This window comes from Lissotriton helveticus, chromosome 3_1 (genome assembly GCF_964261635.1).
Source record: "Lissotriton helveticus chromosome 3_1, aLisHel1.1, whole genome shotgun sequence".
In the NCBI taxonomy this organism is placed as follows: domain Eukaryota; kingdom Metazoa; phylum Chordata; class Amphibia; order Caudata; family Salamandridae; genus Lissotriton; species Lissotriton helveticus.
In genome coordinates, this window is record NC_136061.1 from 548,974,209 (window position 1) to 548,987,313 (window position 13,105).

At 41.4% G+C, this 13,105-nt stretch overlaps 1 protein-coding gene across 1 annotated transcript in view; it reads left to right on the forward strand.

Annotated features, from left to right (window-relative positions):
• The window catches only part of VPS8 (VPS8 subunit of CORVET complex), a 2,052,516-nt gene that overhangs the window by 319,870 nt on the left and 1,719,541 nt on the right, over nt 1–13,105 (forward strand). The window contains exon 10 of the mRNA XM_078680452.1: nt 1,337–1,490. Coding sequence (XP_078536578.1) covers nt 1,337–1,490 — 154 coding nt within the window. The remainder of the gene's footprint in view (nt 1–1,336; nt 1,491–13,105) is intronic.

The window sequence follows — 13,105 nt, forward strand, 5'->3', positions numbered from 1 at the left end:
TTTTCTAAGGGAGCAAGCAAACCTCCACTTAAAATGGCCAAGCAACAGTACAGGTTAGAAGAGTTTTCCTATAAACTGGAGTAAATTTCAGATGTGAAAAGTATGTTTATATCTTTACTAATTCTTTGTCTTTTCTACCCTTGAGGGAAACTAAAGAATTTATGGTGAGGGAAAAAGAGAATAAAGTGGTGGTTTGTTCATTGGTTGGTGCTACTGGAGGCTCAACCTCCAAGTCAGCGTGGAAAGAGGCTTTGAAGGAAGATCTATTTTTGGGCAAAATGATGCAATTTATGTATGAGGGTTGGCTTAAGTCGAGAAAGTTGGATGAGGATGTTATTTTCAGAGCCTAAAACGGTCAAATCTTTCATTGAGTGTGTGGCCATGCTGAATGACGGACAATGCTGGACCAAGGGAACATTGTAGGTGATCCCTGTAGAGAGTGTGTTCATGGTGGCATGGAAGAGAACTATACCACCCTAACGGATCCTTACCAAAACTCTCGTAGGTCTTCGTCATTGTTGGGTGGTTCACCTTAAGTGCCGAGATCAAAGAGGAAAATGACTCTGAGTTAATTCCATAATTTGTGAAGAGGTTTTGACTCTAGCCTGTAGGCTCCTGTTTCAGGGCAATTTTAGTTTTATGTATATTTGTGTTTGTGGGGGGTTGCGGTGGGGAAGTCCTTTTCCATTCCCCTGTTTCTGTCTGGAGTTTCACTACTAGTATTTGTGTTTATTGTGTTCTATTCTGTGTATGAAGTAAAAGATGAGTTGTGCAATTATTGTCTGGATAATCGGTGTACTAGAATATTCCTTTGGCATGTTACCCAGGTCATGTGGAATCTACTGGTTCAGCTAGAGCAAATTCTCCAGCGTCCTCTTACCTGTATGTCGTGTTTGCTGTACTCCAATAAAGAAGTCCTACCTATTGACTGACCCGCTCGTCTTTCCGCTGAAAATGTTATATACCATATTTTGTTTCAGTATATTTTCAATATTCCTGTCATACCTGTTAAGTTTGTGTTCCTAAAAAAGCAAACACATTATTCAGTTCAGATTATGGTCTTGTATGTCAAAAAATGTACAACTTTCTATTTTCACTTATTTTGCTGACTTTTATCGGCTCCACGTAGTCATGTTCAAACATTTATAAAATCAGAAATTGATGACTTAGTACAAAAGAGTACCTTTTTATCTCCATTTGTAAGATTAGGAGAAACTGTTTTTACCAGTCATAACCTTTATTTGATATAGGTTGGTCATTTTAGGAAATGTATTGTCTGTTTTGTTAGTGGTATTTATTGCATCAACATGTAATGCTCGTTTCAATGCTTTCTTAGGCGAGTCATGGGGGTCAGGACCTGTGAATCCCGGTGCCTCTTCAGTGGCTCCAAGGGGGAGGTATGCTGCATTGAACCTTTACATGCAAAACCGGATTTAAGAGAACATCCTATCACACAGTACTCTCTACTAGCAATGGCTTCATTAACTAAGGTAATTTGTCTTAACGCTTACAATAAGCAAAACATTAATTACTTTAGTGTGATTTTTATTTCCTGTTGGACCCAAAGAATAAGCCTTTATAAAATGCAGACATTCTTGGCAATGAGGATTATACATACAGCATGATAATTTTCTCATTACAAAATCACAGAAAGAAAGCCCTCAAAACACACCTGTTTAGAAAAAGGCAAGTATTTTGCTCGTCTATCTAAATCTACAAATGGTGTATTGAATTCAGACCGAAATGATCCCACCCTTGCTAAAAGTGTAACTTCAGTATGTGCATTTCAAGCCTAATAGTAACAGATTAGCTATCCTTTGCTATAACATACCAAATGTATGTTATTTGTGTTGAGGAAAATGATGTTTCTGATGTTTTATTATATCCACATTTACGTAACTACTCAGCATTTAGTTGGATATGTGTGCGAGAGAGTTATAGCTTTTCTTTCCAAATGTAGACGTTTATAAAATACTCATGCAGGAAACTGACCGTCATCCCTTATGTATCAGTATTAGCAACTTGGTCTACATTTTTCAAAATTGCACATAATTAAAGCACATCAATCAATGAGGAGGTACATAAAAATTGCAATCAAATTCATCTTTATTCATCTGAGACATCCAGGTTTGTTAGAAGTAAATGCAAATACAAGAGACTAGAAGGCCCAGATTAGAGTCAGTCCAAACAATTGTGATTTGTGCAGTAACTCCTATTACAATATACATCTCAATTATAAGTTGTAAGGTAAGCACGGCACCTCAAATGTTTACCCACGTAAATTTGAGCAAGTCAAAACTACCACAATTTGCCAGGGAAAAATATCTGGTAAATAATTGGACATGCAGCTTTTACTTCCTTTTCCAATAGCTGCTCGTTCTGCCCCATTTGGAAGGCATTCATTGTAATTGGGTGCTATTGATCACACCTGATAAATTATGATCCCTGCACTGTTGCGATATATTGGGTGCGGATCTATTGCATCCTTTTGTACGACCCGTTTTTGCATGCGCAAACTGGTTTGCGCATGCAAAAACATCATGGGCCATGTACAAAGCCTATTTAGTGAGTTGCAAATTATTTGCGACTCGCTAAGTAGGTTTCGCGACTCGCAATTTGGAAGGGGCGTAACCTTAATAGCGAATCTCAAAAGCATGCACTAATGTTTTGCGACTGCAATTGCGGTCGCAAAACACTCACAATTACCACCTACTTCGCAAATGGGAAGGGGGGCTCAGGTGACCCCTTCCTCTTTGCAAATGCGATCATCGCAGTCTCCATATCATTAGCCCATCTCTAATATAAAGGCAAGTCCCCATTCCCCCATACTTGAGCTATATTCCTCTTAGCAAGGACAAATCCCAGTGATACCCACGTGCACTCAGTCTGGGTCAGGTCGGTGACCTCCCATACGTTCAATAAACAAAGGAGCGGGGACTAAGTGATGCTTTTCCCGCTTACCCTCGCGAGTGTGGAGGTGAGTCTCTCCCAGTACGGCTGGAGGTTTGGGCAGTCCCAGAGTGTGTGGAAAAATGTACCTTCCGCCGCACACCTCCTGAGGCACCCAGAATCCGGCCTATGCCCCATTTTTTACCAGTGTATGTGCAGATAGGTAAGTTCTAGGTAGGATTTTGAGCTGGACTAACCGTAGCCTCATTGGGATTGCAACTTCTTCCTTGGGGGAGGAAAGGGCTTCCTGCCTATCGTCATCCTCTAAATATCCAAGGTCTGATTCCCACAGCTACCGGAGGGGGAGGCGTGTCAATGGACCCGTTTTATTGTTTATTAATTTTAGATATGCGAGTTATATTGCTTTACGTGACATGGGATCTGTTAACAATCTATCCTCCAGTAGGGAGGCCTCGGGTAGAGCCTCACTGCTCACCACAACGGTGGTTATTGCATGACGAATTTGTAAATAGCGGAACGTCTCTGACCTTGCCAATGATATTCCACTTGTAGGCCTCTAAATCTCATTCCGCTTCCACAGGTCCCCGACTGAAGAGATACCAACTAGGTCCCATTTATCGAATCCCAGGCAACGGCTCAAGTGCTGAGTTGCTCAGACTCCCATAAGGGAGTGATCAGTGTTATTTTTTTGTGCCACCACAGTGTCTTTGTCGCGCTGTGCCAAAGTGCAACTGTTTGGGCCGTAGGGCTAGTGAGGTATTGACGTTTGGGGTTGGAATAAAGTGCACGCTGATACCCACTCTGATTCATTATCCATTTGTCCATGCGGTGTGCCGGTTCTGACAGTGAGGCAAAGACCGGCTGAAAGATCACTGCGAGCTGTGAGGCCAAGCAATATTGTTTAAGATCAAGCAATGCGATCCCTCTGTCATACCATCCCCTGGTCAGTTTATGGGTCACAATGCATGGGTTTTTCCCATCCCATAGAAGAGTTCTGACTGATGAAGTAGGTGTCTGGGACTTTATAAGGATTGTTTTGCAGTATGTATAAAAATAGAGGCAACACCAGCATTTTAAACAGTTCTGCCCTGCCCAAGAGAGTGAGGGGCAAAGACTGCCAGTGGAGCACGTCGTTATAGACCCTATTCAGCGGGGCCTTGAGGTTAATGTCGCAGAATTGGGTGGGACGCTGAGTCACATATATACCAAGGTTGCATAATCCCTCAGTAGCGACTATAATGTGGGTGTCTCTGGGCATCCACGGCAAAGGACCTTGAAGCATATATAGTTGATAATATACCCAGAGTGGGCGCTAAAAATGGCAAAGATATGCAGGATCCTATGGATCGAGGCCGCTGGAGCCACAACATACAAAAGGACGTTGTCAGCATAGAGGGAGATTCTATCCTCGTGCTGATCTGTCCACTTGAGCCCCCTGATCATGGGTTCACCCCTAACCCAGGTCGCCAAAGGCTCTAATATCAAGGCAAACATGAGGGGCAACAGGGGGCATCCCTGTCTAGTCCCCCTCTCTAGGCGGAATTGACGGGAAGTGATAACATTTTTTATGGGCAGGCAGTGGTCCCAGGGACCACTTCCTGCTCTTAAAAAATAAACAAAAACATTTCAATTATTTTTGTTTTTTAATGCATCCCGTTTTCCTTTAAGGTAAACGGGCTGCATTTAAAAAAAACTGCTTTATATCAAAGCAGTTCCACGCATGGTGGTCTGCTGAGCCCAGCAGACCACCATCCCTGGGAGGGCCTGTCATTCCCAATGGGCTCACAAATTGCGAGAGGCTCAAAGGTATTAATGAGTCTCGCAATTTGTGACCCCATTGGGAATCGCAAACAATGTTAAACACACTGTTGTACATTTTATTTTGTGCCTCACAATTTGCAACTCACAATTAGTCGCAAATTGTGAGGTGCAAAATAAAATGGTCGTACATCTGGCCCTTAGTATCTTTAAGTCCTGGTGGTAGAATAAAAATGTTGGTGATTTCTAACTACATACATAATGGACAATAAACCTTAATCTTGACCAATACATTGTCCATTCAGGTATCTTCCAATGTTTGATCCATCATACTGTTAGTGAGGGTGTACCTGGGGACTTTCAAAATGGGACTATAGTTAAACAGGCAGCTAGAAGGAATGGTAAGATGAGTCGTCCCAAAAAGAACTTCTAATGTAGGTGTTTTACTTCTCTTCATCACCTAATAAAACTACAAAGAGGTAGAATGAATTAGAGTTACATCTTTTATATGACTCCTCATTTCTTTCCATAACATTTTGTCTGTGCCACATGACCTTCTAATGTGCAATTGTATATGCAGCTGTTGGAAATCACTCCAACACATTGCAAAGCAATCAAACAAAGTCTCTTGTTGTGGTACAACAACCAGTTTTGGGAGCAAATTGAATAGGGGATAACTAGTGCAAATGAAGTGGAAAACAATCTAGGTAGTTTCTTTTGAATTTAGGGACAACATCAGACTCATTGTGATCGCTATTTACATTCCATCACAAATTACAAAGGAACAAAAACAGATTGATCTCCACTGATCTAGACCCTGTCATTGACTTCATCATTGATGATACTGTATTGATAATTCAATGAAAAGTTATTGTGTGGGAGTCAAATAACAAGCATTGATACATTGAATGAACAATTGTGTATCCTGCAGTTGGTTTGTAAAAGCTACATTTATCCCAAATTGCAAAAACATCAGTTTGTCACTTTGGAACCTAAGTTTTAGGCAACTTAATGACAGGTTCCCAAAAGGCCGACCAGCTCTTCATGCTTTTCATGCATCAGGAATAAAAACTTTAACATCATTACTCAACTAGAGTGTGACCCCTATCAGCAAAATATTATTCAAAGTTGATCAACTCTTTCACTCAACCGTACCAACTCTATTTAACCAAATACTTTGATAGTGAATAAGAGCATCATATGGAATTTAGTTTAATTCATGTTTATGTACAATTTAGGAACAACTCTTCATTCTTACTTCATCAAGCTTGATATATTCTATCTCTCACCTGCTGCAAACTAGATATGTACCAGGGAAACGTTTTTTATTTTTTAAAGTTTAGAATATTTATTTGAACTATTGCGCTTTAAAATGCAGTATTCGTGCTACAATTAGCAAACAAATTCATTTAAAAATACCGTTAGTATGGCTAATAAACTATATACTATAAAAGCCCTGTCATGTTATAAGACAGGTTTAGCCTAATAATTGGAGTGTCGTACTTTCTACATTATTGAGCACTGTGCTCTTTTACGGGCAAACCATGCCATCGTGAGAGGTTCCTTTTAACAGCCTAAATGAGAAATCCACAAACAGATCTGAGCTGTTACGTACTCATTGTGGTATTAGACACAGATGGAAAGATGTTTGCAAAACATCTTTTGATGTTATTTGTACAATGGGCTTTTGAAAATAAAAAATACGTCTTTAGCAGACAGGATTTAGAACAAATGTTTCAACTGTGGATGACATAGTTACATTAGTAATCTTGGTTCATTGTTCATTGGAACATAAAAAGAACTATTTTTATGTTTCTTAGATTACTCAACCACATTTGATAACATAGAAACACTCTTTGGAAAAAACTACAGCTCTGGGGAATAGATTGGGCTTTACTCCATCTATTAATTTGAGTTAATAGAAATACTTGGATCACAGAAACAGATTAACCCAAAAATCCATCCAAATAATCTGCTGAAGAAAGGCTGTATTTCGGGTTCTTTTTTTTTTTTCTCCTATGCTGCCGACCTTACAAAAACTCTTAACCAAAACAAAGACAATCCTCCAAAATTTGGACAAGATAGAATTTCTTGTTTAGGGTACACAGATTAGAATACATTTGTGTCCATTAGTCTGTCATGAGGAAGACACCATTAGAAGCCATTGTTAAGGGTCAAAATGTTGACCTAGGTTATTGTTGATTGGCATTCCCTAGGAAATATGCCTTGAAAGGACGGAGTTTTTTATTAACTATATAAACACTGCAACCAATAGAGTGTTAGTTAATGAGTTGTACATATTGTCACCAATTACTCTTCCCCAACTCACATCAACTGTGCCGCTTCACTGTTTCTTTGGAGCACCTGTCTTATTTATCTTGTATTTCATTCTAACTCATTTGACACAAAAGTGGCATGTCGTGCAATTTCTTGGGTACTCTAGTTTAGTTTTCTTTCTCTTACATTAAATGATACGTGAGGAAAACATTAACTGACTCGTGAAAAGAGTGGTTTGATACAGAAATTAAATGATTCTGAAGGAACTACTGCTGTGTTATATTGGATATGCGTGACAGTCTTTTGTACACTTCTTTAGCAGTACGCACAGCATCTCAAACTCTTTCCTTCTGTGGGGTAATGCATGCAGCCTCATAAAACCTTAACTCATGTGCCACAGCATACATAAGTAGGCTTTGGGTACTCCTACATGTGGGATAGTGTACAGAGGACAAGATGCATAGAAATATGATTGACACCATTTAGGTGTTTTGAATGTCATTTCTGCATCTGGAAGTCTCAATTTGTAGTGTGTGCACCATAAGCCCCATCAATGCAAATAAGTAGTCACCATGGCGTCACAATTTCCAGAGAGGACTGCTTCATCTTACTGTCTCACTCTTGGCTGCTGCGGAGAGGGCTCACTCATGTTATGGATGGGGGGTCAGCAGAGGTAAGGCATGTACAGAGGCTATAGGGAAATCTGGTAATTGAGGATCCCTCTCTGGGTCTACCAGGTATTTCTGTGACTCTTAATCAGCCTCAAAGGTGTTGGTGGTGCTAGCCTCTTGCAAATTTCCTATCTTCCCCTGCAGCTTAATTTGTTTCTGCTCCACATTCATGTTCTACCTGTAGTGGCTTCCAAGAAAAATACCACTGCATTCTTGTCTTACAGTTTTACAATAACATCACTGCTGATTGCAAGAATGGCAGGTATTCTCTGCAGTTAATCTTAATCTTTTTTATGTGCTGCTTCAACTAGACAAACTTGTCCCACTTCATAGTGATTCGGACTTTCCAGTCCTCGAGATGATGTGTGTTTTTGGCCAAAAACCTGTAGAAAAAGATTGCCTTTCATTCGTTTTCAGAGACTTTTAGTGGTCACAGCCCTGTATTCCTTATCCAATTAACTTCAACTTTGTGCTCCTGCTAATAATAATAATACAATGCACCACATCATACTGTTTTGAAGTGCTGGATATAGATAACTGGCGTTACTGCTACCCTGTTTAGTGATATGCAGTATAACCACCTTACAAGCATGGTAAACTAAGCTAGCCATGGATGGGATTTTTACTTGTGGCATTCAGGTCAGCATAGATAGATGTTAGCATTGACCGTGAACTAGCTTGCTGGTGGATAACAGGTGAGACGGTTGAGACTGCTTATCCAATGAAAAATAAACCCTTCTGTAATCTGAAGAGGCGCTGGAACTAAGGGTGCTGGGGGTGAACGAGGAATAAAAGGCCATTGAAGTGTTTCTTCCAGCAGCATCAGCAGTAATTTCACAACATGTTAAACATTAGTAGCCTTCCTTTGACAAACTGTTTTGAAACAAAATGTATACATTTTTCCTGTGTGTGGATTTTTCAGCTTCAGCCTAGTAGAAACACTTTGCCTGTGGTTCAGTGGTGAGTGATAAAATGCTGGAATGTGTGAAATATTAACACAAATACATTGAAAAAATGTATTTGCTTTTACAAAGTTACCTTTACAGTATTTTGAACTTGGCCAGCAGGGTGCCAAGTGCATATGCGATACATTGACTCTTGAGGTACTATTTGGAAGACTCCCACTTTTAAGTTGCAGTTTGGTTTTTCACACTTCTTATTATTTCGCAATGTAGTGTTGGAACTGACACCTCCAATTGAAAAATTGTTTCAGTTGCTTTGCACAACCGTTAAAGTGAGTTCCAGGTTACATTATCGCCCAAATTCACATTTAACACTGCACACTTCGTTCTTAACTCTGTTAGCCGTTCTTTCACCTATCTGAATAAGACTTAAGCGGTACAGCTTTGATCATAGCATCTCATGCCCTTTTTCTCTTGACAACGTGGCACCAGATTACCATAAAATTGCAGCATCCACGTTCTTCCATTGACAGTGTACATTATACATATTCTGATGTCCGAGTCATCAAAACCTCTATTTCTGAAGTATTTATCCTGGACTGAGGGCTTCAGGCCTCAGAGTGAAAAAGGTTAACTGTTTAAAAACGCTTCACTTCAACCCCCTTATCTCCACTGACCCCTTTCATTGGCAACCCAGACTTCCCCCCAGCGATGGAAAGGAACAGCTATCTAAAATGGCAAGAAGTCAACTGTAAAAGAATTGGGGACATATTTGATGAGAAAGGAATCCTGGATTTCCTCGGGCTGGTGTCGGGTTTTGGAATTCCCAAGGATGCATATTGGCAATATTCAGCGATACGTCACTGGGTAACACAACCTCAGGTAGGGCCCCATGCTTGCCGCCCCCTCACTAAATTTGAGCAATGGTACATAACACACACTTCAGACAAATGCCTGCTGTCCGATATTTATTCCTTCCTGAATAAGCCTTCACAACCTGTTAAAACCGCAGCGCAGATGGGAATCGGAGATGGAACGTGAATTCTCCCCTAAAAAAAAGAGTGCTGTGTAAAAAGGTAAAAGTATAGAAGTGAGTGGCCTATATATGTTAATGTAGTGGCACTAAAGGCCTCTAGTGGCACTACATTTAGGCCACTCACTTCTACACTTTTACCTTTTTACACAGCACTCATTTTGGTCCTGAAGAAGCGCTAGGGATCTCCTCCTGAGACCAATAGATAGCGCAAAATATGTTGACCACCAAACATGTCCATTAGGGGCATGCTAGATTTCTCTTGCTGCTGAGGGCCATTATCTCCCTCTGAGCAGCACAACCTTTTTGGTTTTTAATGTTGGCAGAGGGATATTTATCCTAATAAAGCATTGAGCCACCCCTCCAGCCATCTTTTAGACTTCACTTGAGGACTTCACTGCCACTTACACCCACGCACCCACACAGTTTTATCCTGAAAAGATCTCCAACAAAGCTATCCTTCGGGGACCCGTAGGGCATTGCAGGACCAGCCCGACGAGGAGCATCGCCCCATGTTGAAGCATGACCTCCTTCGGGGTGTGTGAGAGCACCAAGATCAGGACACACTGTCCCCAAGTACCACAATATTAGGACAACTTTACTCTTTCTCTCTACATAGGAACCGTGACTCCAGTGGCGATAATATCAAGTGCTGCCATCTTCCCTTCCACCCTTTTGAGAAATTTCTCTAGGCGACAGTTCAGCCTAGATCTACTGGGGCAAAGCAAGCCAACACAGCCTGCCTTTTGTGTACGGATGCCTCTTTGATTGAAGGATGCTTTTAGGAGTAATTTGTGATCATCCATTAGTTTTTGTAAAGTACAAATTAAGTGTGATAGACGTTCTGTGCCACGACTGCACAAGCAGCAGCTGCTCGAGCCTGGATGTTGCTGCCAGGGAAGTAAGCGTAACAACGATGGAAGTAGCCCAAGATGATATTTCAGAAACTTCTTTTTGAGATTATTACTGTACCCAGTAAGGAATTATAACTGGATGGTAGCTAATCTGTAATTATTCAAGACTAGCCATGCGTGGGATCATCTGGCCATTGTGGCCTTGTCCTGAAGTACAGAGAGTAATTTGATAGATTTGCAAACATGCTTTGTAAAGCACAAATGACTGGTGGGGGTTTCTAAGAGGTGAGCTGTCCCAGTTATAGTTAGCGACTTATTAAGGTATGCTCTGACAGCCAAATTGTCTCTATTGTCTGTCTGCTCCTACAGATGACAATTCAGGGTATTTAGGCCAACCTTCCTGATATGTTTCAGCTGTTTATGCACGCATTGCCATTTTGTCTCCGGAGACCGAATTCCAGACGTATTTGTGCCGGGTAAGTGTTTTGGGGGAGATTAAAGATCATTCTGTAGGTCTGGTCTTGATATTGTCTGGGCAGTAGCATCTCTCCGCATAGCTTTGCTTGGACTATGCGGAGATGTGGCGTCAGGACTGGGTTAGATAGTTTCCTCTTCATAGTTTTTTAAGTTATGGCCATTGCGTTGCCTTTTCTTCTCAAGGCTTCTTTCTGAGGAGTGAGTGAACATCTTCACTAATAATAACTCTGAGATATTTTATATTTGGCTGCTGAGTGAAGCCGCATCCTGCCCACGTACCAGCTCGGGGTCTTTCTCCTTGCGTTGTTAATTGACATAGTTTTAGTTTTATCTAAGTTAATGGTCTGGTCGTTTTTTGTGGAGTATTCCAGCATGATGAGTAAACTACCGGAGTGTGTCTTATTAAGACCAAATCATCCGCATACTAGAGACTAGAAAAGACCATACTGCCTTGTTTAGGGGCATGGGAGTCACGGATATTCAGCTTAGATGTTAGGTCCGACAAGAAGAGATTAAACAGAGTGGGCTGAGCACACATGCCTGCTTCAAGTTTTTGGTGGTTGGGATTAGTCTAGAATGATGAGATCCAGTGCTAATCTTGATCTGCAACCTTGTATCTGTGTGTAGTAGTATGAGTGAATGCAGGAGAGCCAGTGCGATGTTCCAGTTCCCTAGTTTCCGCCATAATTTTCCCCGATCAACATGGTCAAAAGCTGACCTGTAATCAATGAAGCATAAGTGCAGTGGCAGCTTTGCTTCCCTTTCTCTCTCGATTAATAGAGAAAAGACTTATATGTTGGTTGTAGTTCCTGTTAGTTTTGAGAAGCGTGTTAGTTTTAATGTGATTATGGCATTTTCAGAGGCCAAGTTGTTAGCTCTTCGAGAAGAGTATCTGCAAAATATTTGGCTTCATCATCAAGGAGTATTACGAGGCGGTAGTTTTTGGCTAAATATTTTGTCTCTTCCCTTGAAAATTCAGAAGATTATGGAACCTTTCACAATTCTTGTATAGTTCCATCAGAAATTATGTTGTTGATAACCGGTGCCCAGTTTGTCACCCAGTAAGCTGTGTGGAACTTGAAGAGTACTGGTGGGATACCATTTGGGCCTGGGGCCCCGTTGTGCCTGCCCTTAGTTATTTGCTTTTCAGTTGCATCGACTCTTATCTGAGATGTTTTGTTGGAGGGGCCTGCTGTTGGCTGTAGAGGAGCGACTCATTAGTGATCTGCCATTAGCTGATAGTTGTTAAGGCCTTCTGTCCGTGTTTGGCCAGAGACATGGAGGCTGACACCTCCGATCAGCTGCTGGTTAAACTGATCTGACAGAAATTTTGCCTATGTTTCTTCCATCAGGTGGGAGCTAATTGCTCTTTGGGCAGGAAGCAACAGTTTGTTTGTTGTTTACCAAAACCATGCACTGTCATTGCTTCTCACATCACAAAGTAATTCAGACCATAATGTGTCTTCCGGCTGCCTTTTAATGACCCATTTCAATTTCTTGAGTGACGTTTTGTGCTGTCTTAGCATTGATTGTGAGTGGGCATCCCCTCTTTAGGAACCTTAGCTCAATCTGCGCATAGGGGATGAACCAGTATTGCAAGGTGCTTCGCATTTGATACCCTGCTTTTGCTGGATAGACTGATTTCTCAGCGAGGCTTTTGATGAAGGACTCCCAAATAGTTAGGACATTGTTGGAGTTTGCCAGACACTGTTGCAACAGAGCCTTGGCTGATTCCGACAGGTCTTTTTTTGACAAGGTGGCATATTTGATCCTTTTGTTATTAATGGCGAATGCCAATCCAGGTTCCTCCTTGGTTCAGTGGCATTGTAAGGTGGCTGCCTGGCAGGTCACCTCCTGGGGTAGGTGGTCACTGTTCCCCTTCTTGCCTAGATGAAATAAATATGCTGCATTAATGACAGAGTGACAAAAGTGGAGTCAATTGTGGAGTTGGCAGAGCTTGAGTGATGTGAGGCAGCAAGTGGGTTGTCCTCAAGGAACCGACCATTGAGCACATGGAAACTTAAGTGCTCTAGGTCGCCTAAGAGCTGTCTACCAATTTTGTTCAGTTTACCAGTTCTGCTTCGACACTGGCCTGGGATATCCCAGTGTAAGGTCTGCACTGCTAAAAGCTCATCTTCCTCAGAGGACCCTAAAAGGTGTAGGTTAAAGTCACCTGAAACCACACGATCTGTGATTTGTTCTTCTCGCTGGAGCCTTAAGATT